This window comes from Artemia sp. Qi Xiang Cuo, chromosome 19 (genome assembly GCF_049724085.1).
Source record: "Artemia sp. Qi Xiang Cuo chromosome 19, ASM4972408v1, whole genome shotgun sequence".
NCBI classification, from domain to species: domain Eukaryota; kingdom Metazoa; phylum Arthropoda; class Branchiopoda; order Anostraca; family Artemiidae; genus Artemia; species Artemia sp. Qi Xiang Cuo.
Genome location: NC_142812.1, coordinates 25,615,956 through 25,642,847, shown reverse-complemented (window position 1 = coordinate 25,642,847; position 26,892 = coordinate 25,615,956). Strand labels below are relative to the sequence as shown.

Below are 26,892 nucleotides of genomic sequence, written 5' to 3'. Positions count from 1 at the left end.
CGACAGAAAACGTAACTGCAGTGTCATCAGCGAATGACCTTATGCAAAAATCTGGAATACAAAACTTCCTGCTATCCACATAAACCAGATATAGAAGCGGACAAAGGACCGATCCCTGTGGCACATCACACGACACTTGATAAGGGGAAGAAATAGCATCATCAATCATCACTTTAATAGACCTCCCACACAAATAACTTTCAAACCACTTCAAACTCACTCCTTTAACACCTAAGCATTATAATCTTTGCAATAAAATTTTAAAATCTACCGTGTCAAATGCTTTCCTAAAATCAAAAAATACTGTTAGGGGGATTTCACCTTTTACTAAACAATTATTTACAAAATCAACAAGATGAATGGCAGCCTGACTAGTGGAATGACCTTTTCAAAAAATGAAACTACCACAAATCAGCATCGACAAATAAATGAAACCCAAAACGAACCTAAATTACAATAATTAGCCAAGTCAAACAAAAAACTAGCAAAAATTAACATAAGTTGGCTGCAAAACCCCTATCCCTTCCAAAGGCCAGAACAAAATTTGCAATTTACTGAAAAAATATAAATGTTTTTACTTTTATAACTTTAATAAATCAAATAATATTAATATTTTGATTACTAAATATCAGTATATGTATATTAAACTGACAATGCACATTCATTTTTATTTTTTCAGTAAAGTGCGAATTTTGTTCTGGCCTTTCGGGATATTCTGGATTAGTTGCCATCCAATCACTTTCGACTGTTAAAAAGGACATCAGCCCTTTCTATTTTTCAATCGAATGATCCCTTTTTGAAGTTCCCACGACAACTCCTTCGATACGAAGCGCCCTGGTCTAAACAACAACAACAACAAAAAATAATACATTCCCACTCCGATCTTTACTATAAAAATGTCAAGCCTTCCAATCACTTCCGACTTTTAAAAAGGGCACTAGGTCTTTCGATTTCCAATCGAATGAGTCCTTTTGGAAACGACAATGCTTTCTATAAACACCTTATATGCCCCCAGGGCATAAATTACAACCCTTAATCTAAGGTCTGTTAGGGTGGTTGTCATCCTCTAAGACCGAATTTCCAGAACTTTGAACTACGTTAAACAACATGGCTATCTCAAAATTTTGATTGGATGTGTTTGGGGAAATGGTGGGTGTGAGAGGGGCGGTAGTCGCTCTCCAATCACTTTCAACTATTAAAAATGGCCCTATCCGTTTCAATTTCCAATCAAATGAGCCCTTTTGAAGTTTCTGCGAAAAAACTTTCAATAAAAATCTTATAGGCCCCCAGGGCATAACTTACACCCCTTGCCCTGAGTGCTGGGGGGGGTTATTATTCTCAAAGACCTAATTTCTAGAACTTTCTACTGCGTTGAACAAAATGGCTATTTGAATATTTTGATTGGTTGTGTTTGGAGGAATGGTGGACCTGATAGAGGGGTTAGTTACCCTGCAATCACTTTTGACTGTTACAAAGGGCACTAGCCCTCTCAATTTCGAATTGAAGGAGCCCCTTTTGAAGTCTTACGACAACTTTATCTATAAAAACCTTATATGCCCCCCAGGGCAGAACTTACAACCTTTGCCCTTGGGGCTCTGGGGGATTTGTCATCCTTAAGTACATAATATCCAGAACTTTCAACTACGTTGAACACAATGGCTATCTCTAAACTTTGATTGAATATTTTTGGGGAAATAGTGGGCATAAAAGGGGGGTTAATTACTCTCCGCTCACTTTTGACTATTAAAAAGGGCAATTTCAATTTCCAATCAAATGAGCCCCTTTTGAAATTTCTATAACAGCTTTCTATATAAACTTTATATGCCCCCAGGGCAAAACTTACAACCCTTGCACTAGGGCTCTGAGGTTTTTATCATCCTAAAAGACCTAATTTTAAAAACTTTCAACTCCGTTGAACAAAATAGCTGTTTAAACATTGTATCTGGATGTATTTGGTAAAACGGATGGTGGGAGATGTGCGTGATTTGCTATCAGATCACTTTCAACTATTGATAAAAATCACATTAGCTATTTCAATTTTTAGTTGATTGAACTCCTTTGAAGTTTCTACGTTTTCAATGAAAACCTTATACGCCCCCAGGGAATAACTTACAACCCATGCCCTGAGGGCTGTTGGGGAGAGGGGTTTTCACCCTTAAAGAACTAATTTCCAAAACTTTCAACTACGTTGAATAAAATGGCTATCTAAAATATTGATTGGATGTGTTTGGAGAAAAAATGGGCGTGAGAAGGGGGTTAGTTGCCTTCAAATCACTTTTGACTATTAAAAAGGGCACTATCTCTTTGAATTTCCAATCGAAAGAGCCCTTTTTCAAGTTTCTACGACAAAGATTTCAATAGAAACCTTATATGCCGCCAGGGCATAACTTATAACTCTTGCCTTGAAGACTCTGGGGGATTATCCTGCTCAATGGTATAATTTCCTGAACTTTGAACTGCGTGGAACAAAATGGCTATTTCAAAATCTTTATTGGATGTGTTTGGGGAAATGGTGGGCGTGGAAGGGGTGTTAGTTGCTTTCCAATCACTTTCAACTATTAAAAAGGGCACTAGCCATTTCAATTTCCAATCGAATGAGCCCTTTTTGAAGTGTTTTACGACAACGCGTTATATAAAAACCTTATATGCCCCCTGGGAATAATTTAAAACCCTTGCCCTGAGGGCTGTGAGTGTCGAGGGGGGGGGTGTCATTCTCAAAGACCTAATTTCCAGAACTTAAAACTACGTTGAATAAAATGGCTATCTCAAAGTTTTGATTAGATGTGTTTGGGGAAAAGGTGGGCGTGAGAGGAGGAATAGTTGCCCTCCAATCACTTTTGACTATTAAAAAGGGCACTAGCCCTTTGAATTTCCAATTGAATGAGACTTTTTTTAAGTTTCTACGACAACCCCTTCTATAAAAAAACCTTATATGCCCCCAGGACATAACTTACAACCCTTGCCCTGAGGGCTGTGTGGGACTGTCCTCAAAAACATGATTTATATGTGGAAATCAACTACACTGAACAAAATGGCTATCTCAAAATTTTGATTGGATGTGTTTCAGGAAATGATGGGCGTGGAAGGGGTGTTAGTCGCCTTCCAGTCACTTTCGACTATTAAAAAGGGCACAAGCCACTCCAATTTCTAATTGAATGAGCGCTTTTCGAAGTTTCTACGACAACTTCTTCGATACGAAGTGCCCTGCTCTAAAGTAAAAAAATTAATAAATAATACATTGTGCCAACATCGTTCTTATATGCCCCAGGCCATAACTTAAAACCCTTCCCTGAGGGTTGTGGGGGAGTGTCCTCCTCTTTACTTAGTCCCCGTTTCTTGTCTCGTTTGAGAGTGTCCCCGTTCATTACTTAGGCAGCGCGATCGCGCTGCCTATTATTTATACAACAATTTTCTATATAAACCTTATATGCAGCCAGGGCATAACTTACAACCCTTGCACTGAGGGTTCTGAAGGGATTATCATCCTAAAAGACTTAATTTCCAGAACTTTCAACTACGTTGAACAAAATGCATATCTCAAAATTTTAATTCGATGTGTTTGGGGAAATGATGTGCGTGAGAGGGGCGTTATTCGCTATCCAATCACTTTCAACTATTAAAAAAAGGCACTAGCCCTTTCAATTTCCAATTGAATGAGCCCTTTTGAAGTTTCTACGACAACACTTTCAATAAAAACTTTATATGTCGCCAGGTCATACCTTACAACCCTTTCCTTGAGGGCTGTGGGGGGAAGGGTTGTCATCCTTAAGATCCTAATTTCCATAACTGTCACCTACGTTTAATAATATGGCTATCTAAAAATTTGGATCGGATATGTTTAGAGAATAGGCGGACTTAAGAGGTGGGTTAGTTGCCCTCAAATCACTTTCGACTATTAAAAAGAGGCACTACCCCTTTGAATTTCCAATCGAATGAGCTTTTTTTTGAAGTTTCTACGACAACGCCTTCTTTAAAAACATTATATGCCCCCAGGGCATAACTTAAAACCCTTGCTCTGATGGCTGTGGGGGAGTGTCCTCCTCAAAAACATATTTTCTATCTGGAAATCAACTACACTGAACAAAATGTCTATCTCAAAATTTTGATTGGATGTTTTTGGGGAAATGATGGGCGGGGGGGGGGGGGTAGTTGCCTTCCGATCACTTTTGACTATTAAAAAGGGCACTAGCTCTTTGAATTCCGAATCGAATGAGCCTTTTTTGAAGTTTCTACGACAACACCTTCTATAAAAACCCTATGTGCCCCTAGGGCATAACTTAAAACCCTTGCCCTGAGGGTTGTGGGGGAGTGTCTTCCTCAAAAACATATTTTCTATCTGGAAATCAACTACGCTGAACAACATGGTTATCTCAAAATTTTGATTGGATGTGTTTGGGGGAATGATGGTTGTGGGGGGGGGGGGGGTTAGTTGCCCTCCAATCACTTTTGACTATTAAAAAGGGTACTATCTCTTCGAATTTCCAATCAAATGAGCCTGTTTTGAAGTTTCTACGATAACACATTCTATAAAAAACCTTATATGCCCCCAGGACAGAACTTACAACCCTTGCCCTGAGGGTTGTGGGAGTGTCCTCGTCAAAACTATATTTTTTATCCGGAAATCAACTACTCCGAACAAAATGGTTATCTCAAAATTTTGATTGGATATGTTTAGGGGAATGATAGGCGTAGGGGGGAGGGATAGTTGCCCTCCAATCACTGTCAAGTATTAAAAAGGGCACTAGCCACTCCAATTTCCAATCGAATGAGCCCTTTTCGAAGTTTCTATTACAACTCCTTCGATACGAAGTGCCCGGATACGGAGAGAAAAAAAACACACATTGTGCCCACATTGTTCTTTACTTAGGCAGCGCTAGCACGCTGCCTATTATGAAAAAAGAGATAAAATAAAAATAAAAAAGGACTAAATTTTTTCTGATCCTTCTAATTTATGGGCAGAACCTTTTTTTGTTGTTTTTGTTTGAGACGCAAAATTACACTAAGTCCTGGGTTATGATTTGTTTCCGTCTGAACAGGAGGGCTTGAGAAGAACTGACTCATATGTTGTATAGGCATTGTATATTCATCTAGATGCTCACGTTATGGATACATTTGCTTAGAGAGAGGGAGCTCCAAAACTACCTATGACAACAAGTGTGCTAAGAAAAGGCAACGTTTGAACTTATATTGTTGCAGGATGATTATGGCACTGACCAAAAAGAGTCTGATGACGTTATCATGTGTCAGATCAAACTCTACCAAAAAATTTAAAAAAAGTATTGTGTACCACCACAAGTTTCTCCCATTTTGCAGTTTTTGGTGTTCAGCAGAGAGAAGAGTATCTTTTTTTTGTTTTCCTTTTTCTGTTCTTGAAAATAACACTTCATTCAATCCTATCTGCTTATTATTTTTTTTATTGTATCTATCTTCACCGCGGGAGATCATAAATATTTAAAATATTGCAACCGATTTGCTTGTTCTAGGTTTTTAAATAAAAAATAATCATAATATTTCTTTTTATCTAATTTTAGTTTCTTTAAATAAACTTTTCAGCACCAAATTGATGAAAAAGGAAGCAACTTAGTGGGAAATGTAAGGAAAGGGAAACCAACCAAAATCTGTTACTTGTAAAAATGTGAGCTTAAATAGTCTATTTGACTTGCAAAGATATTTCAATTTAAGTTAAGGGTTGGGCACAAGTAGCTGATTTCGGGAACTGATTTCAGTAGCTGAGTGGACAAACGATAGCGGTAAGAAAATTTATTGAAAGAAAAATGTATTGCGCGAGATTTTCAAAACTAAAAATCACGGACACAAACAGTCATGTGGAGTTTATTAATAGTTGCATGATCGATATCAGCTTAGTTCTCAGTTTAGTTCTCAGCTCAGTAGCGGGGTCTTTCACCAAAGACATGTCTGGCTGACTATTTATGTGTATCCCTATTTCTTTGCGATGATCACGATGAAAATCGGCGCTGATTTTGTAAATCGGTGCCGAAAACTAGAAAACTTTTCAAGCTCAAATCGAAGCCAATTTCTATTAAAATCAGTGCTGATTTTGAAATCAGTTCCCAAAATCAGCTATGTGTGCCCAGCCCTTTAGAACCAATTTCTGCGGACAATCTTTGACAGTCATAGAAAACTTACCCGCAAAATAAAATTCTATGTGTGTAACCGTGGAACCCAATGCTAAAAAAATACACCACAGAAGCTAACTGTCCCATTAATACTCGCATGATCAGTTTCCAAACTTACAGGGGAACATAAGTTGGATACTTGAAACCCCTACCCGCTAGTGAAATTATACTACAATCTGGGGATCATAGAATGAAACCCCTTGTGAAATTTTCTTTCTTTAAATGTATTAAAGCAGTTTTTTTTACATAATAATTGATGATGTAATGAGTATGTTTAATATATCTCTTACAGTGGGGGCTTTTAATTTGAGGAGAACGATTATATGGAAAATAGAATATGGTAGACTAATAATAAGAAACTTTAATGCAATTTAACATGGGAAGACTGGGGGGAGGGAGCCAGTGTCATGATTTATAGATCTTTGTCTAGTTACCTTATTAAAAAAAAAACATCTAAAGAGACCAAAATTTTCCGCTTAACAATTAAACAGAATTGTTGTATTTTTAAGAATTGTTTGACCTCAAAATCCAGTCTGCAGAAATAGGTCCTTACTTAAATTAAGGGATGGGCACATGTAGCTGATTTCGAGAACTGATTCCAAATCAGCGCCGATTTTAAAAGAAATCGGCGTCGATTTGAGCTTGAAATTTTTTTTAAGTTTTCGGTGCCGATTTACAAAATCAGCACCGATTTTCATCATGATCATCGCAAAAAATAGAGATACAAATAAATAGTCAGCCAGAGATGTCTATGCTGAAAGATCCCGCTACGGAGCTGAGATCAATCACGCAACTATTAATAAATTCTAGTTGACTATTTGTGTCCATGATTTTTTGTTTTGAAAATCTCGCGCAATAAATTTTTCTTTAAAAAAATTTTCCTTACAGCTATCGTTTTTCCACTGATGGTGAAATCGGTTCCCAATATCAGCTACATGTGCCAAGCCTTTTAAGGGCTGGGCACACGTAGCTGATTTCAGGAACTGATTTCCAAATCAGCGCCGATTTTAAAAGAAATCGGCGTCGATTTGAGCTTGAAAAGTTTTCTAGTTTTCAGCGCCAATTTTCATCAAGATCGTCACGAAAAATAGGGATGCAAATAAATTGTCAGCCAGAGATGTCTGTAGTGAAAGACCCTGCTACTGAGCGGAGAACTAAACTGAGAAGTAAGCTGAGATCAATCATGTAACTATTAATAAACTCCAGTTGACTATAAGCGTCTATGATTTTTGTTTTGACAATCTCGCGCAATAAATTTTTCTTTCAATAAATATTTCTTACCGCTATCGTTTGTCCACTGATACTGAAATCGGTTCCCGAAATCAGCTGCGTGTGCCCAGCCCTTTAAGGTCTAGGCACACGTAGCTGATTTCGGGAGCCGATTTCAGCAAGGATTTATTCCACGACGAGTGATTCTAATTAATGATGCTAAGACGCTTAGTGACGGTTTTTCGGTGATTAATCATCATCAATTACGTTCTAGACGAGGAATGTACTAAGGCTTTAGAGTTATTACGCATGTAATTAATCGTATTTAATGATTATCGTAAATTAGTCGTAATTAATGATAATTAATCACCGAAAAATGTCACTAAGCCCCGCCTCTTAGCATCATTAATTATAATCACTCGACGTGGAATATACCCTTGCTGAAATCGGTTCCCGAAATCAGCTACGTGTGCCTAGCCCTTTAGGGGCCGTTTTGTACTGCTGAAAATAGCATCGGTGTGAACCAGGGATTAAGCAAATATTTTGAAAATCTGAGTTGATGTCATTTCCGAAATGCCGAAAGTCATTCAAAAAACCAAGAAAAAGCAGCCTTTTGCCATTTGTTGGAGCCAGGTGTAGCATTAGACTATAGGCCTAGAAGACATCACTGATTTTATTTTCTTTCAAATTGGATTATGAACAGAATGTTGATAAGAAATAGGCTAAGGGTAAAATTCCACTTTAGCTACTTTTAACTATCTTGGAAAGAGGCTAGGTTAGGAAAATGAAAATTTGGAAAAAAACATTATTTTACCTTCATTTTCAGTTATCAGTTTCTTTTTTCTGGCCTAGTTTGGCAAATGCAATTCCTGCTAGGCCCTATTTGAGTAAAATTTTAAGTCATAGGCCTATCAACATTTTTTTTTAACTTACAAAATGTATTTGCATATCTCTAAAACCTTATAAGTTGAGATTGAGGAAAGCTGTAAAGCATAGTTGCCAGGTGGTGCACATTTGAGCCATTTGGGTGCTTCTTTGAGGTGATTGCTTGGTATTTGTTTAGCCTTGTGATGCATCATAAGGAGACATGTTAAGAAAACAATTCTTACTTTAAGATATGTATAATAATCCTAGTTCTTATATTATCCAACAGGAGAACCTTTATTATCAAGTCTTTCCTCTAAAAATCCTCAAAAGAGAAAAACTTTCCAAATATCACCACTTTGAAAATTCAATGCTTAAGTCTTTTTAAATTGCTGCTTTAAATTGCCACCTAATAATTTATTTTATAAATAGCGTTCATGCCGGTATTTTTAATTTTTTTTTTTTAAATAGCAGTGGCAAAGGGTGAATAGCAGTGGTGCAAATACAACATATTAATAGAAGTGGTGAAAATCAAAATGTTGTATTTTTGGCAAAAAACCAAAAATACAAAATATGCACGGCATTGGAAAAAAATGAAATAATATAAAAAAATTATATAAAAAATCCGTTGATTTTGAATTGAAGTTATCAGGTTAGGTTAGGTTACAAAAGATGCACGGATTTTTTTTTTAATGAGCACTGGCGAAAATACTGTTTTTTTTTGTTAATGGCATGATTTAAAACAGAATTCACAATTTCTATAATTTCAATTTACCATACTTTTTCTTTAAACACGTTTTTTGACACACGTGCTAAACACGTGCTAAATGCTATCTATAAAACAACTTATTTGGCTGCAGTTTACAGCAGCAATTTCAAAAGACTTGAGCAACATGGTACTTTTATAGCATGGGTTTTGGAAACATTTTCTTTTAAGCTTGAAAAAGAAGGATTTTTAGAGGAAAGACTTGATGATAAAGGTTCTCCTGTTGGATAATATAAGAACTAGGATCATTATACATATTTTAAAGTAAGAATTGTTTTCTTAACATGTCTCCTTATGATGTGTCACAAGGCTAAACAAATACCAATTGCTCATTGAATTTTTTCAAATTGGTACATTGTGCTGATTTTGTGCATGTCAAAAAAATCAATGCAAATTGGGCACATTTTGCCTTCACAATAACAATGACAAAACTCAAAATCTTAAAATCTAGTCTTTACTGACAACTTCTACTGACAGATTCAGGAATCTGTCAATAAAGACATGAAATTTTCAGAACCCTGTTGGGATTTTCATATCACATTCCAGGCTCCATGACAACCTAAATTTTAAATTATCAAAGCATGCTAAATAACATTTTGGAGAGATGTGACCTTCAAGGATCAGTAAATATATACCAAATCATATTATTGAGTTAGGAATAAAATGAATACACCATTTGATGCCTTTTTTTATGCTGATTATGAATATAATAATCATTTCTATCAGAAATGATTTTCAGCCCCCCCCCCGTAACCTAACCCCCACCCCTATATGTGCAAATATATATCCTGAATTGATATAGGGGGATTATAGGAAATTCATTTCCAATAGAAATGGTTGTTATATTTGTAATCAGCATAAAAAAAAGGCATTGAATGGTATATTCACTTTATCTGAAACTCAATAATATGATTTAGTATATATTTACCCAAGGATCATGCTTCTCTTGTGTTCTTCATTTGAAAATCCCATCTATTAGTTATCTGTCAATTGCGATTTTAATTTCCATGTTTTTGTATAACTTATCTATATTGCAAGACCAGTATACTGAGTACCTATTTCTTTTTTCAGTTCTTAATCACAATTTCTACTGATGATAGAGAATAATTTGGCATATCAGCCACAAAGTAATGTAAAATATTACCTTAGATATTGGCAAGTATTTTCTTTGTTAGATCTTCTTTAATTAAAGAAGATCTTTGTTAGATCTTCTTTAATTTTATTTAAATCTCTGACATACCAGAGAACTGAGGAAAATATCTTTCTTGTCAAGCCAGAGACTGAGAACAGAAAATTTCAACCACAAAAGTGCATGTAATCAGTCGAAAAATGCTTCACTGTTTCAGATATTGGAATCTGTCATTGAAGACTGAATCCTACCAATTTTGAGTTCTAGTATTCTGAAAGACAAAATTCACCCAATTTGCACCTATCTGGTAACACTGTCTCTGAATTTTTTTTTTTTTTTTGGACTCATCCCTGCAAGATCTAATTTCCCCTGAATTCCGAACTATAAAAAAAAAATTATGATGAAAATATGCCAACAGCGCATTTTTGCTTCCTGTGGTGTGCTTTTTAATGTCAGGCACCTGGCATCACTGTTGTAAAGCTGAAAATAATTTTTTTGTACTTCATTTAAGCAGAAGATCTTATTTGCAAGGTTTCACTTTTATACCACATGAATTTTTAGGTAAATTTGCAGTTGGCCTTATAATTTAGCTAAGATGAAAGTGAAAATGTCATTTGATGCCTTTTTTATGCTCTTTCACAATTCCATAATTGTTTCTGGGGCTAGTTGAATTTTGAGTCCTTAAAAGGGCCCCAAAGGTATTTCATTCTTGTAACCACAAAAAGAAGTTATCAACACTAGTTGAGTTATTGAAAGTGGTTAAAAACATAGCAGTAGTGGTAAATTTTTACCAAATCATATTATTGACTTTCAAATAAAGTAAACATACCAATTGATGCCTTTTTTTATGCTCTTTCCAAATATAATAATTATTTTTGTTGGAAATGAATTTTACCACCACCCCTATATATACCAATTCAGGGTATATATTTGCACATTAGGGGGTGGGGGTAAATTTTATTTCTCATGTAAATGGGAGGTAAGCTTAAACTTTACCCCCACCCCCCTAATGTGCAAATATATACCCTGAATTGGTATATATAGGGATGGGGGTAAAATTCATTTCCAACAAAAATGATTATTATATACGGAAAGAGCCTAAAAAAAGGCATTGAGTAGTATGTTTACTTTATTTGTAAGTAAATAATATGATTGGGTAAAAATTTACCACACTAGTTTATAAATAAGTTGTTCAACAGTAACATAGTCCAAAAATACTTATTTACAACAATTTCAACCTCATTTATTAGGCAACTCAAATATAAACTGTTTTCCTACTGTTTCAAGTTTTTTAAATACTGTTGACAACAATAGCACTGAATTTTGTGATTTGAAACTTTGTGATTTTTAACTTTGTGATTTTTTAAAGGAGGTAGGTACTTCAAATTACCTTCCCTGGACATTCTTTATCCTGTAGACTTATCCCTGGAAGTTTCATTTTCATAACCTAACCCATTTCCAAGATAGCCTAAAGTAACTAAAGTAGAATTTTACCAAAATAAGTACAAAGAACAGTATAGATTTAGGACCAGTCCCAGTCATAACAAGACATTTTAGTAAAACAATTCTCACTTCATAATATGCAAAATTATCCTCGTTAACATATTTTCCAGGGGGAGCACCTTTATCCTCACTATTTTCCTTGTTTTTTCAGTTTTTCAATCACATTTTTCACTATTATGTCTTTTCTCCAAGTCTTGAAAAGTGTTTATAATACAAACAAACACAAGCCATCTAGTTGACCTAACCAAATTTATTATTGTTAGCTTATTTGTATCTTTTTGGTAGATGGCAGTGATGGTATTTAACTTTGATATATAGAATATTTGAAAACAGATAAAGCTGTCATATTTCTTTATTTTTCATAATTTTGTTAAAAAAAATTGTACAACAGTGAAAATAGTGAGGATAAAGGCTCCCCCCCCCGGAAAATATGTTAACTAGGATTATTATGCATATTATGAAGTAAGAATTGTTTTCTTGGCATATCTTGTTATGACCAGGACTGGTCCTAAATTCATACCCAAAGACTAATACCAACCTTCAGAATTAGAAAATTTATATATAAAGCCTTGGGCTATGTCTTACCCTTTAGGAGAGATAGGGTGCCAATGTCAGCAGCAATAATAGTGTTTATAAATAGTCTAGTGATGCAGAGAAATATGCTAGGCTACTCTTTAATAATTATTAGAATATTATATTTAGTTTAGAGGAGGCCATGCAGAAGAATTTTACTATTAAAAATGAAATAAAATAATCATTACTGTATCTGTTGCATCCCAGTTCCAAATAAGGGTAGATATAGCTTTCATCTAGGGATATTTACAAGGGGGCTTGAGGGTGGGCCCCCTGAAGTCTAAAGCTTTCTTGCTTTTCTGGACACCTCTTAGTCAAATTATTACCTCAAGTTACAGCATCCATCAATCAAGATACACACATAGTTGGTGGTTCAGTATTGAAGTGAGTAGAAGCATCAGAGGCATCCCATGGTATTGTACACCAGTCTTGTTTTCATATACGGAAGCGGGGGTTTGGGGGGCGGCAGCCCCCCAACTGCACCTCCTAATCCCTGTATGTTTTAAGGTTCGAACTTGTGACTCAGCCTCTTTAACAGCCCCCCAACTGTGCCTCCTAATCCCTGTACGTTTTAAGGTTCGAACTTGCGACTCAGCCTCTTTAACTCTTTAGAAAACGTAGCTTTTTTCAAATAATTTCTGCACGTTTTTGTACAGTTTATTACTTATTTAACTCTTTAGAAAACGTAGTTTTTTTCAAATAATGTTATCAAAGCAGTGGAGACTTACCTGTAACCTGAAGGCCAACTGTGATATTCTTCTGGAGACACCTGTTGATCCGAAGTATTTAATAGATTGTATTTAAAAAATAAACTGAGTTTCATTTTTAAGCTTTAAATTCAATATAAACTCAACGCCTCGCTCTTTATGCTAAAGTTTTTATTGTTTAAAAAAAAGAATTGTGAGACAGTCAAACTTTTGCGTAAAGAGCGAGGCGTTGAGGAGGGCACAGCCCCTTTCATATACGGAAGCGGGGGTTTGGGGGGCGGCAGCCCCCCATCTGCACCTCCTAATCCCTGTACGTTTTAAGGTTCGAACGTGTGACTCAGCCTCTTTAACAGCCCCCCAACTGTGCCTCCTAATCCCTGTACGTTTTAAGGTTCGACCTTGTAACTCAGCCTCTTTAACTCTTTAAAAAACGTAGTTTTTTTTAAATAATTTAAAAAAGAAACTGAGTTTCTTTTTTAAACTTTAAATTCTGTGTATAAAAAATTTCCTCTGACGGGGAATCGAACACGGGTCTTCCGCCTGACAGTCAGGAGCATCGACCACTGTACCAAAGACACACAATTGTTATTGTATTTTTAGTGTGTGGAATCTATTTTTGACGCAAGCAAATACCCACAAAACTTGATATTTGGTTTTTGGAAAACAGGGAAGGAGTGATCGGATTGAGCTGAAATTTCGAGAATAAGCTCCCAGGCCCCAGGAAAACTGATCTTCTAAATTTCAGCCTGATCGGACAACGTTAAAGGGAGGCTGTGGTGGGAAAATTTAACATGGGCTCTTATAGGACAACGAGGTTTTTCGTAAATTTCAATTTGGGGGATAATTTTTTCGGTCTGAAAATATCAAAAGGCCCTAACAGGTCGAATTCGGCTTCGAATGAGTCCTCATTCACTCGGATCCATTGCCAACTGTGGCCTGTAAGCGTGGCTAATAAAAAAAAGAGAGAAGTGAACATTAAGTGGCTATATCTGGTTTTTGGAAAGCAGGGAAGGAGTGATCGGATTGAGCTGAAATCTCGAGGATAAGCTCCCGGGCCCTAGGAAAGCTTAACCTCTAAATTTCCCCAATCGGACAACGTTAAAGGGGGGCTGTGGTGGGAGGGTCGAAACTTTCGGCCCAGTTTACCCCATGAAGATAAAGTCGGAGGAGGATGAAATTTTGCACGTTTCTTAGTTGGAGCTTGGGCTAAAAAATGCAATCACCTCCGTCTCTCTCCGACCGCTAGGACTGGAAATCGCTTAACATTGTGGTGGGTTGCCTCTTTAAAGAGGCACAAGTGTGCCTCCTTGATTATAAATTATTATTAGTATAAAATAATAAAAATTATTGTTACTTTCACCCTTTGCTTAATTCGATATTTTGTACTTTGTTGTTGTTGCTTTGATACTAATTTTGATACTTTGATGAGAGATTAATGTTGAAAAGAAAAATATTATTTGAAAATGGGGAGTTTTTTAAAAACTTAGGACTTTTTGCAATAAAAAAACGAACAAAGATTAATTAAAAAAATAATTCCAAAAGTTTCTTTTCCCCCATTCTCTCCGAAAGAATTGGGGTTATGTACTTCTAATGAACAGTGTCTTCACTACAAACAAGAGTATGGCTACTGCCCGTTGCCCAATGGTAAAAGTATCATTTTCATGCTTAAATAAACAATTCTCCTACTTAGAATTATCATTTTCTTACTTAAGTGGCTACAAAGTTCGGCAAAATTAGTTTACCGTTTTTATTATAAAAAAAAATTTTTTTTTTAACTGAAAGTAAGAAGTGACATTAAAACTTAAAACGAACAAAAATTGTTCTGTATATGAAAGGGGCTGTCCCCTCCTCAACGCCCTGCTCTTTATGCTAAAGTTTTGTATTGTTTTTAAAAGTAGAGCTGCCCCTTTCATATACGGAATAATTTCTGTTTGTTTTAAGTTTTAATGTCGCTTCTTACTTTCAGTTAAAAAAAACTTATTTTTTTATTTAATTTCTGAAAGTTTTTTAGTTAATGCAGGTTTTGAATTTGGCTCACCATACATGAATAATTAGAATGAAATTAGCATAATAATTTTACTTTTTTAGACTAATAATAACCTTATAATAACCTAAGTTTTATTTTTGTTCCAGTTATTTAAGAATGACTCCTGAATCACAAAGGCTGTTTAATTAGAATAATAACCTCTTTTAACAGTTAAAAAAGAAAGTGTAGCGTAAGAGCGAGCTATTGAGGAGAGTCAACCAATCTCATATACGTAATATTTTCTGTTCCTGTTAAGTTTTAATACTGCTGCTTACTTTCAGTTGAAAAAACTTTATTTTTATTTAATTTTGGAAAAAAAGAAATATTTTGAAATGGGCAATTTTGAAAAACATGAAACTTTGACAATCACAAAGGAACAGAAATTAATTTAAAAAAAAAAATTCTGAAAAAGAAGTTTTGTAAAGAGAAGGAAAGGCCATATTAAATTAAGATCAGAAGAAACAGAAACCTACGATAACTCAAACTCAAAAATATAAAAGAATAAATAAATCTCAAAACGAGTAAAGCTTAAGTTGAATATGCAAATAAAGCTTAGAGCGAACAAAAATATTTTGCTATTGAGGCATAAATAAAACCCAAACCGAACAGAAATTAAATAAACAATCATAGCAAACAAACAAACAATAGTTACTAATATAAATGAGTAAATAAATCTTAGAAAAAGTAAAACTTAGATCGAAAATGCAAATCCAGCTTGAAACGAACAAGAATCTCTACAAAGAAGAGTTTGAGGTTTGCCTCCTTCTTTCGCTGTAAAAGTCTAAAACCTACTGCGTTATTGGCGCTTTAACGAAAATGAATTATATTGCAATTATTTTCTTTGGTACTTACTACAACATTGAAAACAAACATAAAAATTGCAGTAAAATTAAATTTTGAACTGATGACCTGTCAGCAATTAATATCATTATGTATCAAATATTTTGTTTAATTTTATTAGTTCTTTCCAAGACTATTTAAGACAAATATAGCTTCACTACAAACAAGAGTTTGGATATTGCCCCCTTCCCTAGCTGTAAAACTCCAAAGCCTACTACGTCATTGGTGCTTCACTGAAAACGAATTATATTGCAAATATTTTCTTTTCCAATTATTGCAGCATTGAAAATGAGAATAAAATTACAGTGAAATAACATCTTGAACTGAAGATCTTTCAACAATTATTAGCATTGTATATCAAACGTTCAGCTTGATTTTATTTTTACTTTTCAAGACTGTTCAAGACACATATAGTTTTCAGTAAAGCGCCAATGACGCAGTAGGTTTTAGACTTTTAAAGCGACAGAAGGTGGCAAAACCCAAACTCTTGTTTATAAATTCAGGAATATTTTCAGGAATCCTTCGTTTCAAAGACATTTCCCTACTTGTGTTCAGTTCGTAACTCAGAGCTTAATAAAAATAGTATTTCCAGAACCAGTGAAAAATCTTTTCTTTTCAATAGTTCACTCATCTAAAACGGTTTTTAAGTTCTAGAAATTTTTTTCCCAATCCTACAAAATTAAAGAAAACTAACCAATCGGAGTGAAGCGACGGCTGAAAAACTGATATATGTAAATAAGTGAATAAATTTATCCATTGACTAAGGTCGCACAGTGTATAATTTATCAACTTATTTACATATATCAGTTTTTTGCCCGCCGCTTCACTCCGATTGGTTATTGATAAAACCAAAGACGTCGACCAATTATCAGCCTCAACCACGGTATCGGCCTTTTAGTTTTCTTTGCATCCCTGATTGCCCTTTCTCGAGCTTCTTTTTCTTGTCAACCTCTTTATTCTGTATTGCCCTTTTCTCGGCATGATTTTATAGCTTCTTGACCTTTTAAATAATAAAAAATATAATTAAAAAAGAAAGATAAAAAATACCTATGAAAAGAAAAGCTTATCTATTCTTTTGGATGTGGGTCGGTTAGAGCACGCCTGTCCCATTTTCTGGCCCGACCAGCTTATTTTTTTTTTTTTTTTTTGTAGACACATTGTTCAAAGAAGAAGATGAAATGCAAAGCCTGGATGTATTCTCTTCTCTTGGTATTTTGCCTCAAGACAAACAATATCAGCATCATTCTGATCACGAAGACTTTTTAGTTGGCAGTTCTGCCAAAGAAGTCAAAGTGGCAGAAAATGAAGACAATCATTCCAGTAAACGACAAAAATATGGGACATGTTCTAGTAGTCCTGACGTGCAGTTGAAAATACAGAGGTCAAAGTTTAACGAGACCTATAAATTTGACACTGACAAAATCCGAATAAAATGGGATCAACAAATTTATCCTGAGGAATTTGATATGCCCCTGGTTTCTGAACAGAAGAAAAGGAAAATAGAAATAAGGAAAATTCACGTTGCTGAAAATAGTACTGAAAAATATCGTGACAGGCCTACGGAGACAGCCGTCAATAGCAGTAATAGTAGCCGTCATCAAGGCCAGTATCCATCTTTTGACTCGGTTCACTCTTTTGCTACAAACAAATCAAATCCTCAAAATAGTGGAAATTCGAAATTTATACCCACAAACAATGAAAAGTTGTATCATTCAAAGCGAAAAGCAGGAGTGCAGCACAACGAATAGAAACGAAATGAAGCCCATGGCTATTCATCACCACAGTCTAGAAGGAGTAGTAGAAATAGAAACAGAAATAGCAGACTCCATCAAGGCCAGTATCCATCGTTTGACTCAGTTCACTCTCCTACTACAAATAGATCAAAATCGCAAAAAAGTGAAGTAGTATTAGAAATAGTAACAGCAATAGCAGCCTTCATCAAGGCCAGTATCCATCGTTTGACTCAGTTCACTCTTTTGCTACAAATAAATCAACTTCGAAAAAAGGTGAAAATTTGAAATTTATGCCCATAAACAACGAAAAGTTGAATTCTTCAAAGCGAAAAGCAGGAGTGCAGCACAACGAAGAGAAACGAGATGAAGCCCATGGCTATTAATCACCACCGTCTAGAAGGAGTAGTAGATATAGCAACAGCAGTTGCAGTCTTCATCAAGGCCATTATCCATCGTTTGACTCAGGTCACTCTCCTACTAAAAATAGATAAAAATTGAAAAACTGTGTAAAATGGATACTAATGCCCAGAAACTACGAATAGCTGAATCCGTCAAAGCGAAAATCAGGATTGCACCACAACGAAGAGAAACGAACGGAATCCCTTGGCTCTTCATCACCACCGTCTAGAAGCAGTATTAGAAATAGTAACAGCAATAGCAGCCTTCATCAAGGCCAGTATCCATCGTTTGACTCAGTTCACTCTTTTGCTACAAATAAATCAACTTCGAAAAAAGGTGAAAATTTGAAATTTATGCCCATAAACAACGAAAAGCTGAATTCTTCAAAGCGAAAAGCAGAAGTGCAGCATAACGAAAAGAAACAAGATGAAGCCCATGGCTATTCATCACCACCGTCTAGAAGTAGTATTAGAAATAGAAACAGCAATAGCAGACTTCATCAAGGACAGTATCCATCGATTGACTCAGTTCACTCTTTTGCTACAAATAAATCAACTTCGAAAAAAGGTGAAAATTTGAAATTTATGCCCATAAACAACGAAAAGTTGAATCCTTCAAAGCGAAAAGCAGGAGTGCAGCACAACGAAGAGAAACGAGATGAAGCCCATGGCTATTCATCACCACCGTCTAGAAGCAGTTGTAGAAATAGCAACAGCAATATTAGTCTTCATCGAGGTCATTATCCATCGTTTGACTCAGGTCACTCTCCTGCCACAAATAAATCAAAATCGAAAAAAAGTGAAAATTTGAAATTAATGCCCATAAACAACGAAAAGTTGAATCCGTCAAAGCAAAAAGCAGGAGTGCAGCACAACGAAGAGAAACGAAATGAAGCCCATGGCTATTCATCACCACCGTCTAGGAGTAGTTGTAGAAATAGTAACAGCAATAGCAGCCTTCATCAAGGCCAGTATCCATCGTTTGACTCAGTTCACTCTTTTGCTACAAATAAATCAAATTCGAAAAAAGGTGAAAATTTGAAAATTATGAACATAGACAACGAAAAGTTGCATTCTTCAAAGAGAAAATCTGGAGTGCATCACACCGAATAGAAACGAGAGGAAGCCCTTGGCTATTAATCATCACCGTCTAGAAGGAGGAGTAGATATAGCAACAGCAATAGCAGTCTAGCAGTTGTAGCCATTATCCATCGTTTGACTCATTTCACTCTCCTACCCCAAATAGATCAAAATCGCAACAATGTGAAAAATTTAAACTAATTCTCTTAAACAACGAAAAGTTGAATCCTTCAAAGCTAAAATCAGGATTGCACCACAACGAAAAGAAACGAACGGAATCCCTTGGCCATTAATCACCACCGTCTAGAACCAGTATTAGAAATAGTAAAAGCAATATCAGACTTCATCAAGGCCAGTATCCATCGTGTGACTCAGTTCACTCTAGTGCTACAAATAAATCCAATTCGAAATAAGGTTGAAAATTTGAAATTTATGCCCATAGACAACGAAAAGTTGAATTCTTCAAAGCGAAAATCAGAAGTGCAGCACAACGAAAAGAAACGAGATGAAGCCCATGGCTATTCATCACCACCGTCTAGAACCAGTTGTAGAAATAGTAACAGCAATAGCAGCCTTCATCAAGGCCAGTATCCATTGTTTGACTCAGTTCACTCTCCTGCTACAAATAAATCAAATTCGCAAAAAAAGTGAAAATTTGAAATTTATGCCCATAAACAATGAAAAATTGTATCTTTCAAAGCGAAAGGCATTGCAACATACCGAAGAGAAACGAAAGGAAGCCCTTGGCTATTCATCACCACCGTCTAGAAGTAGTAGTAGAAATAGTAACAGCAATAGCAGCCTTCATCAAGGCCTGTATCCATTGTTTGACTCAGTTCACTCTCCTGCTACAAATAAATCAAATTCGCAAAAAAAGTTAAAATTTGAAATTTATGCCCACAAACAATGAAAAATTGTATCTTTCAAAGCGAAAGGCATTGCAACATACCGAAGAGAAACGAAAGGAAGCCCTTGGCTATTCATCACCACCGTCTAGAAGCAGTATTAAAAATAGTAACAGCAGTAGCAGCCTTCATCAAGGCCAGTATCCATCGTTTGATATAGTTCACTCTTTTGCTACAAATAAATCAACTTCAAAAAAGGTGAAAATTCGAAATTTATGCCCATAAACAGCGAAAAGTTGCATCCTTCAAAGCGGAAGGCAGAATTTCAGCACACCGAAGAGAAACGAAAGGAAGCCCATGGCTATTCATCGCCACCGTCTAGAAGTAGTAGTAGAAATAGTAACAACATTAGCAGCTATCATCTAGGCCAGTATACATCGCTCAACTCTGCTCACTCTTCTGGTTCAAATAAATCGAATTCACAAAGAAGCACAAATATTTGTACCCCAGAAGACAAAGTGGCATTACAGCACAACGATGAGAAACCAAAGAAAATTCATGATTTTTCTACACCACACTTTGGAAACAATAGTCAAAGTAGAAACAGTAATGGCAACAATCATGAAGGCAAGTGTCTGTCTGTTGAATCAGTTCTCACTCAAGGTTCAGAAAATTCTACGCCTAAACAAAGTAAGAAATTGCCTCCTACAAAATTCAAAAAAGATTTCAGTCACAGTGACGTAAAACCAAACAGAACCGAGGAAATTTCATCGTCAGTGTTTGAACACAGAGTCAAGAACAAACTCAGCGCTAGCCATCATCATCGGGGCTATCCCACATCTGATGAAAAATCTGCAGCGAATAGGAGGGAAAATTCCAGACGTTCAGAGCTGGAAACCGATTCTGATCATCACAAAAAGATATTGAAGACAACTGCTGACCCTAAAATATCATTGAAAAGTTCTAGCAGAGAAAATGGAAAGCAAGATAAGGAAACTTCTCAGGTTGAAAAAGAATTTTATATATCTAAGAGGACATTGGAGAAAGGCTCTTCGAAAGACGCTCCAGGTTAGTGTTTTTCTTCTGTTTAAAATAAAACACGCCCGTTTTTTAAGCACCCACCACATGAAAATATTTTTTTTTTCCTCCTATACCCATCAAAGGTCTGCGCAATTTCTAAGATTTTTTTTCGGGGGGGGGGGGGGTGGCATTTTGAAGAGTGTGAAGCTTTTAGGGGGGCAGTATCACATTTTTGTCAACGTTGAATTGTGAAATAAATCCGCAAAACCAATTAGTCGAATTTGAATATTTTTCTGTAAATCTGTCGATTCCCAGTTAAAGGTTTGCTTTCTTAAGTTGCTTGGTGCTGTATGTTCTTAGCTTTTTTTCTGATTTTTCGCCCACATTTTTATGTTTTTAATTTAGTGCCCGATTTTTACCAAAACTGCAAGAGCAAATGTGGATTTTTTTTTCATTGAAAATTTTATCCTGATTCCTGATTATTTGCCACATCCTAATTAGTTGCTAAAGTGTAAAAAATCAGTAATTTGCCACAATGTAAAAAACTGATTTTTTATTATCACTATCCGTGGTACTTTAAAGTTTCGTTTTTTTATATCTGATATTTTTCTACCAATATTAGTTTTTTTTAAGAGGTTGTTTAGTATTACTGTGCTTGTAACTGTGTATAAATAATAAATATAAATGATGTGTGTTTTTTTTTCAGGGGTAATAGTATCGACCCAGTGGTTCTATAATATCGCAAGAGGGTTAATTCGAACGTAAATTAAAAGTTAAATGTCTTTGTTAATTAAAAAAAAAAAAAAAAAATAGAATCACTTTTACAAAAAAAAAGCATTTTGTTTCGCGCGGAATTTTGTTTTGCTAATTTCCCTTTTTTTTAAATTTATAAAGGTAATTAAATAAAATTAAATTAATCAATGCAATTAGTATTTAAAGTAGTTAAGAATTTATTATTAGTCTTGCAACAGTAGTCATGCATCAAATACCATTGAAGTAAAGAGCAAATGTTCTTTACTTCAATTTAGTAATGTATGAAGGAACATACAATTGCGTGCACAATTTATTTCTAATATATGATAAAATAATAATGAAGTATATATAGTTTATATATAGAATAATATAGTTTGTTAGAATATAGTTTAATTTACGGCTGGGGTAAGGAAAAAACTTTGGCCTCGTAAAAAACAGAATCGAATAAGCTTAACTCAATGGCATTTATATAAATGCCGCTTCTAATGCTAATTCAAATCTAATATCTTTAATGAATATATGGAATGAAGAACGAAGAGTTAAATGACTAACAAACCCAATCGCAGGTGAAGAGAAAGTGGTCACGTACACAGGATTTTTTCGTGGTGGGGGGGGGAATAGTTTTTTTTTCTGTGAAAATCATTTTAATTTCTCGCTGTCTTGCCAGCTTTGGGATACAAGTGTTGAAGATAAAGGTGGTGTGTAATTCGTAACTATTTCGTTCGTTGTTATAGCTGTATATCTGTAACAAAAAAGAAAGAAAAAATTGGCCGCAAATGGAATCTGGCCACTCACCTTCAATTCAAGATAATTTAATAATAAAAAATTATTATTGTTTTTTGTTCAATTTTTTTTTTTTAAAATCATGTGAAAAAAAGATAATATAGCAATCTTTAAAATCAATAATTTTTTAATACAGTATAAAAATGACACTCATAAAACAATTGAACTACTAAAAAACTAAAACACGAGAAAAAAAAACACTAACGCCTTTAAATCAAAATTAAGATCCAAGCAGTAATAAAAACTACACAGAAACAACTAAACATTCTCAAAATGTTATTGTATACGTCCACGTAAGAACATATGGCTGATCCTCTCCACCTTCTGAAAAACACTGAGACTCGTTTCATGAAAGCCGGTCGACTTCGAACTTTGGGTACCACTTCCGAGGAAATGACACTTGCTCCAAGAGAGATCGGGCCCAATGAAGTCAGTTGGGTTGCCAACCTTGGCCATTTGACTCCTGTTTCAGAGGAGCTCATGGTTGAAGATGACAAAGGTAATTTACAATCTTTCCTGATTCCTCCTATTTCTGATTCTGACGTCTTTGTTGCTAGTAGAGGTAAGAACCATTTCAGCAAAGTGCTTCAAATAATTAAAAAATTTAAATGTACCAGTTTTTGTTGTATCGAGTGCTAAACAAAAACAAAAAAATGATGTAGGCTCATGTCCACAGCTTCAAAAGGTATAGTCCTTTGAAAAATTCAATCTTTACGGACTAAAAGCGGTGTCAAATCCACCTAATGAATTCTGGCTATTTATGTTCACAGTTCAAAGAGGCGACACTGACAAAATATAGCACTGCCCTAAAACTGCTATAGGGTAGACGATTTATTCTCCAGGGATTAAATTTGTAGTTTGTCTAAATAAAAGGTAATAAAGAATTTAATAGTTTATTATACTAATTATACTAATACTCGATAAAAACAAACAACGCGGAAAGGAAACAGAAAAATACATAAAAATATAAATGTTTTTACTTTTATAACTTTAATAAATAAAACAATATTATCATTTTGATTACTAAATATCAGTATATGTATATTAAACTGACAATACAAATTCATTTGTATTTTTTTCAGTAAAGTGCAAGTTATGTTCTGGCCTTGGGAAGGCATAGGGGTTTTGAGCTCAACTTATTTTAATTTCTGCTCGTTTTGAGTTTGACTCGGTTATTTATTGTAATTACTGTTCATTTTCGGGTTTAATTTATTTATCGATGCTGATTTGTGGTAGTTTCACGCTTGGTAAATTATTTGATTTTATTTTTTCTCATTTTTTGTTTAATGGAGTTCTTTACTTTTCTTTGAAAACTAATTTTATGGAAAAAGTTTTTTTAATTAATCTATATTAACAATAATAAATAAAATAGGACCATCTCCAAAGGCCCTATTATTATGTAGTTACAAAGCAAAGATGTATAATATGAATTAAAAATTAGCTATCGAGAATAAAAAAGAAATGAGTCTTAATGGAAGACAAAGAAAAGAAAGTTAAGAACATACTCAAATACCAATTTTCAGCATTTTTTAAGAACAAGTAAAAAGAATAACTGGACTGTAACTACAGGGATGCTATAATACATAATGGTGTGTGTCAATAGTACATTGAATCCCCTTCTGGTCTCCCGACTACTATGCAAATTGATCTTGAACCTATCCCTAGTGCCACCCACACTGCAAAATCTGATACAACCTAGCCAGCCACAGACAGTGTCCACAGGCCTCCTCATCCTTTTTAAGGTTCTTATATTTTTCTCTGATACCTCCGGATATTTTGTAATGTTCGTCTGGATGGCTTGGTACTTTCCCCTCACTGCTTCGCCAAATACTTGAACGGCAGAATGGTGCTATTAGATCATTTTGTGGAATAGGGAACCAAGATTCTGCCAGGTCACGGTAAAGTCTAATTAATATAATGCCTGAAGCTGTAGTTCGTGATTTTTATACAATGAGTTTTGTGTATAAGTGTTGGCTGCCTTCAAAAATGTTTTATATGACTATTTCGTCAATGTTCTAATGTTCATTGTCACTAAACTCGAACAAGTGGAGATATTGAGGTTCCTCGCCTAGTTTCTAGTGGCACTACTTTTTCAGTTATTTATAGAGGGGCTCAGCTGTGGAATAAGCTTGTCCCAAGTACCAAGGAATTACCCATTAGTCAATTTAAATCTGAGCTACGTGTTTGGTTGCTAGATAAGTATACCTTTGAAACAGATTGAGATTGATGGAATTAAATTTGACAGTAATTGTTTATTGGTGTTTTTTTTTTTTTTTTTTTTTTTTTTTTTATCTTTTGTTAGTAGGACACCCCCGCAAGCGACGCTTTTGGTGTGCTACCGATTGATTTTGTCTCTGTTTTTTTTTTTTTTTTTTTTTGATAATAAATTGCTATTACTGCATCCTCCAACTCCTATTTCAAATCGCTTGTCAGATAAAACGGTTGTTTCTGGAACTCATAGTAGTAAACATAAAATTAATAAAATACGTTACCATTTCCCTCGTTTTTATTAAGTAACGCAGAAAGCCTTAATTTTGAAAAACTTATTGAGCTTGAAATTACGGCGAATAAGCTAGCATCAGATTTAATTTGTATAACCGAGGTTCAGTCCCAAAACCTGGTTACTCTGAAGATGGCTTATTCTAATGAGTTTACTAAACTTTGCCCACATGATCTTTACCTTGGTAAAAAGGGAGAGGTGTAATAATTTTTTGTCGTAATAATTTGCCGCCAAGGGAAGTAAAAGTTCCAGGAATAAATGAGTATGATGAAATAATTTGGATTAAAGTTTATCACGCTCATTAATTAATATTATTGATGGTTGTTTCTATTATACACCCTGCCAAAAATCGGAGCAGCGTAAAGATTTCTTGGAAAAAGTCCATGCATCGCTTGATTACCTCCAATCCAAAAATCCTAATGCTAGAATCCTACTAACTGGTGACGGAAATGAACTAAACACGAGTGATCTTTGTCTGGAAGCTAATTTAAAACAAATTGTTAATATCCCGACAACAAAATACGGTACTTTCCTTGACGTTATTTACACAAAGACGCATGAATTCTATCAAAGACCCAATTCCCTTCCCCCACTTGGTGGTAGTTACCATGTTACGCTTTCACTAAATTGATGAATTTAAGTATCGACCAATTACTGATAGTGGTCTGCTCAAGTTTTTAACATGACTTTCAGAAGAGCAACGGGGAGACGTATTTGCTGCCGACGAATCGAATAAGAAAGTCAAAGTTTTTCAAGAAAAAATTATTTGCTCCATTTTCCAGAGGTGAAAATGAAAAGATGTTCTAATGATAAGCCCTATATAAACGATACATTAAAAATTTTAAATCCGAAAAGAATTAAGACTGTTTCGCCAAGGAAAAACTGAAGAAGGTAACCTACTAAGGAAAATCTCTAAAAAGCAGATTCGGAAAGCTTCAGCCCAGTATTACCGTAATAGAGTAAGCGAACTCTTTAAAGCAGAAGCGAAGCAGTGGTATAATACAGTCAAGAAAATCAGTGGTAAAACAGTTTATAATGTTGATTTTAATCTTGATGTTCCTGAAACTACGGCTAATTCACTAAATAAACACCTCGCCGCTAGCACCAGACCAGGACTTCCCAGTAATACAACCTATTGATGTTGAGACAAAAATACGTACACTAAAGAGAACTTCAATATGCCTCCTTGATATTCCGAATGATTTAGTCAAAGCATTTCCTGATAAACTATCAAAACCTTATTAAATATTTTTACATACATACAGAAGAAATATACATACAGTCAAAATATTTTGGATTTCTATGGAGTTACACCAACTTCATTAGCAGCGATATCCTCTAAACTGTATAAGAGCTTCGTAGCAGATTGGCTTAAAGAGACGATCCTTTTACCGATAGAACAACAATTCGGAAACACGAAAGGTTTATCAACGACACATTACCTGGTCAGTCTTCTCGATACTGTATATAAACTACTTGACGAGCCAGTAAAAATATTTTAATATTTTTACATTTAGCATACAGAAAGGGGTTGGTTTGGATTTCTATGCGAGTCCAACCCATTTCCTTGACAACGACATTTTCTAAACTGTAAAAGAGCTTCGCAGCAGATTGGCTTAAAGAGACGATCCTTGAACTTATAGATGAACAACTATTCGGAAACACGAAAGGATTATCAACGATACATTACCTGGTTTTTCAACGATACATTACCTGGTCAGTCTTTCTCGATATTGCATATAAACTACTTGACGAGCCAGATACCTGGCTCAATCTCCTTGCAATCGACATCCAAAAGGCTTTTGATCTTGTTAGTCGTAATATTTTAGTTGAAAAATTGCTGAATGAGTTTAAAGTACCTCATTTTCTAGTCAATACTATATTGCATCTTTCCTGTCAAATAAAAGTCATGTTGTTAAGTATGAAAATGCTTATTATGATTCCATATGTCTTGTGGAGTTCCGCAGGGTACACACCTAGGTCCTTGACTATTTTTGGTAATAATCAACAATCAGGCTAATGAATC

The 26,892-nt window shown here is 35.1% G+C and overlaps 1 protein-coding gene across 1 annotated transcript; it reads left to right on the top strand.

Moving 5' to 3' along the window:
- The first annotated feature begins 17,449 nt into the window (after positions 1-17,449).
- LOC148940659 (uncharacterized) lies at positions 17,450-26,005 on the top strand. Its single transcript, XM_089105035.1, has 5 exons — positions 17,450-17,650; positions 18,030-18,915; positions 20,069-20,878; positions 22,665-22,928; positions 25,743-26,005. Exons 1-5 carry the CDS (start codon positions 17,450-17,452, stop codon positions 26,003-26,005), a joined length of 2,424 nt encoding a protein of 807 aa, XP_088961161.1.
- The last annotated feature ends 887 nt before the right edge of the window (positions 26,006-26,892 follow it).

Excerpts from the sequence above, each read along its gene's own strand:
- LOC148940659 (XM_089105035.1), top strand. The coding sequence starts at position 17,450 with ATGAAAAGTTGTATCATTCAAAGCGAAAAGCAGGAGTGCAGCACAACG. Across the intron at positions 20,879-22,664 it reads CTCTTCGAAAGACGCTCCAG|AACATATGGCTGATCCTCTC; the intron begins GTTAGTGTTTTT and ends CGTCCACGTAAG. Across the intron at positions 22,929-25,742 it reads CGTCTTTGTTGCTAGTAGAG|GAAAAACTGAAGAAGGTAAC; the intron begins GTAAGAACCATT and ends TGTTTCGCCAAG.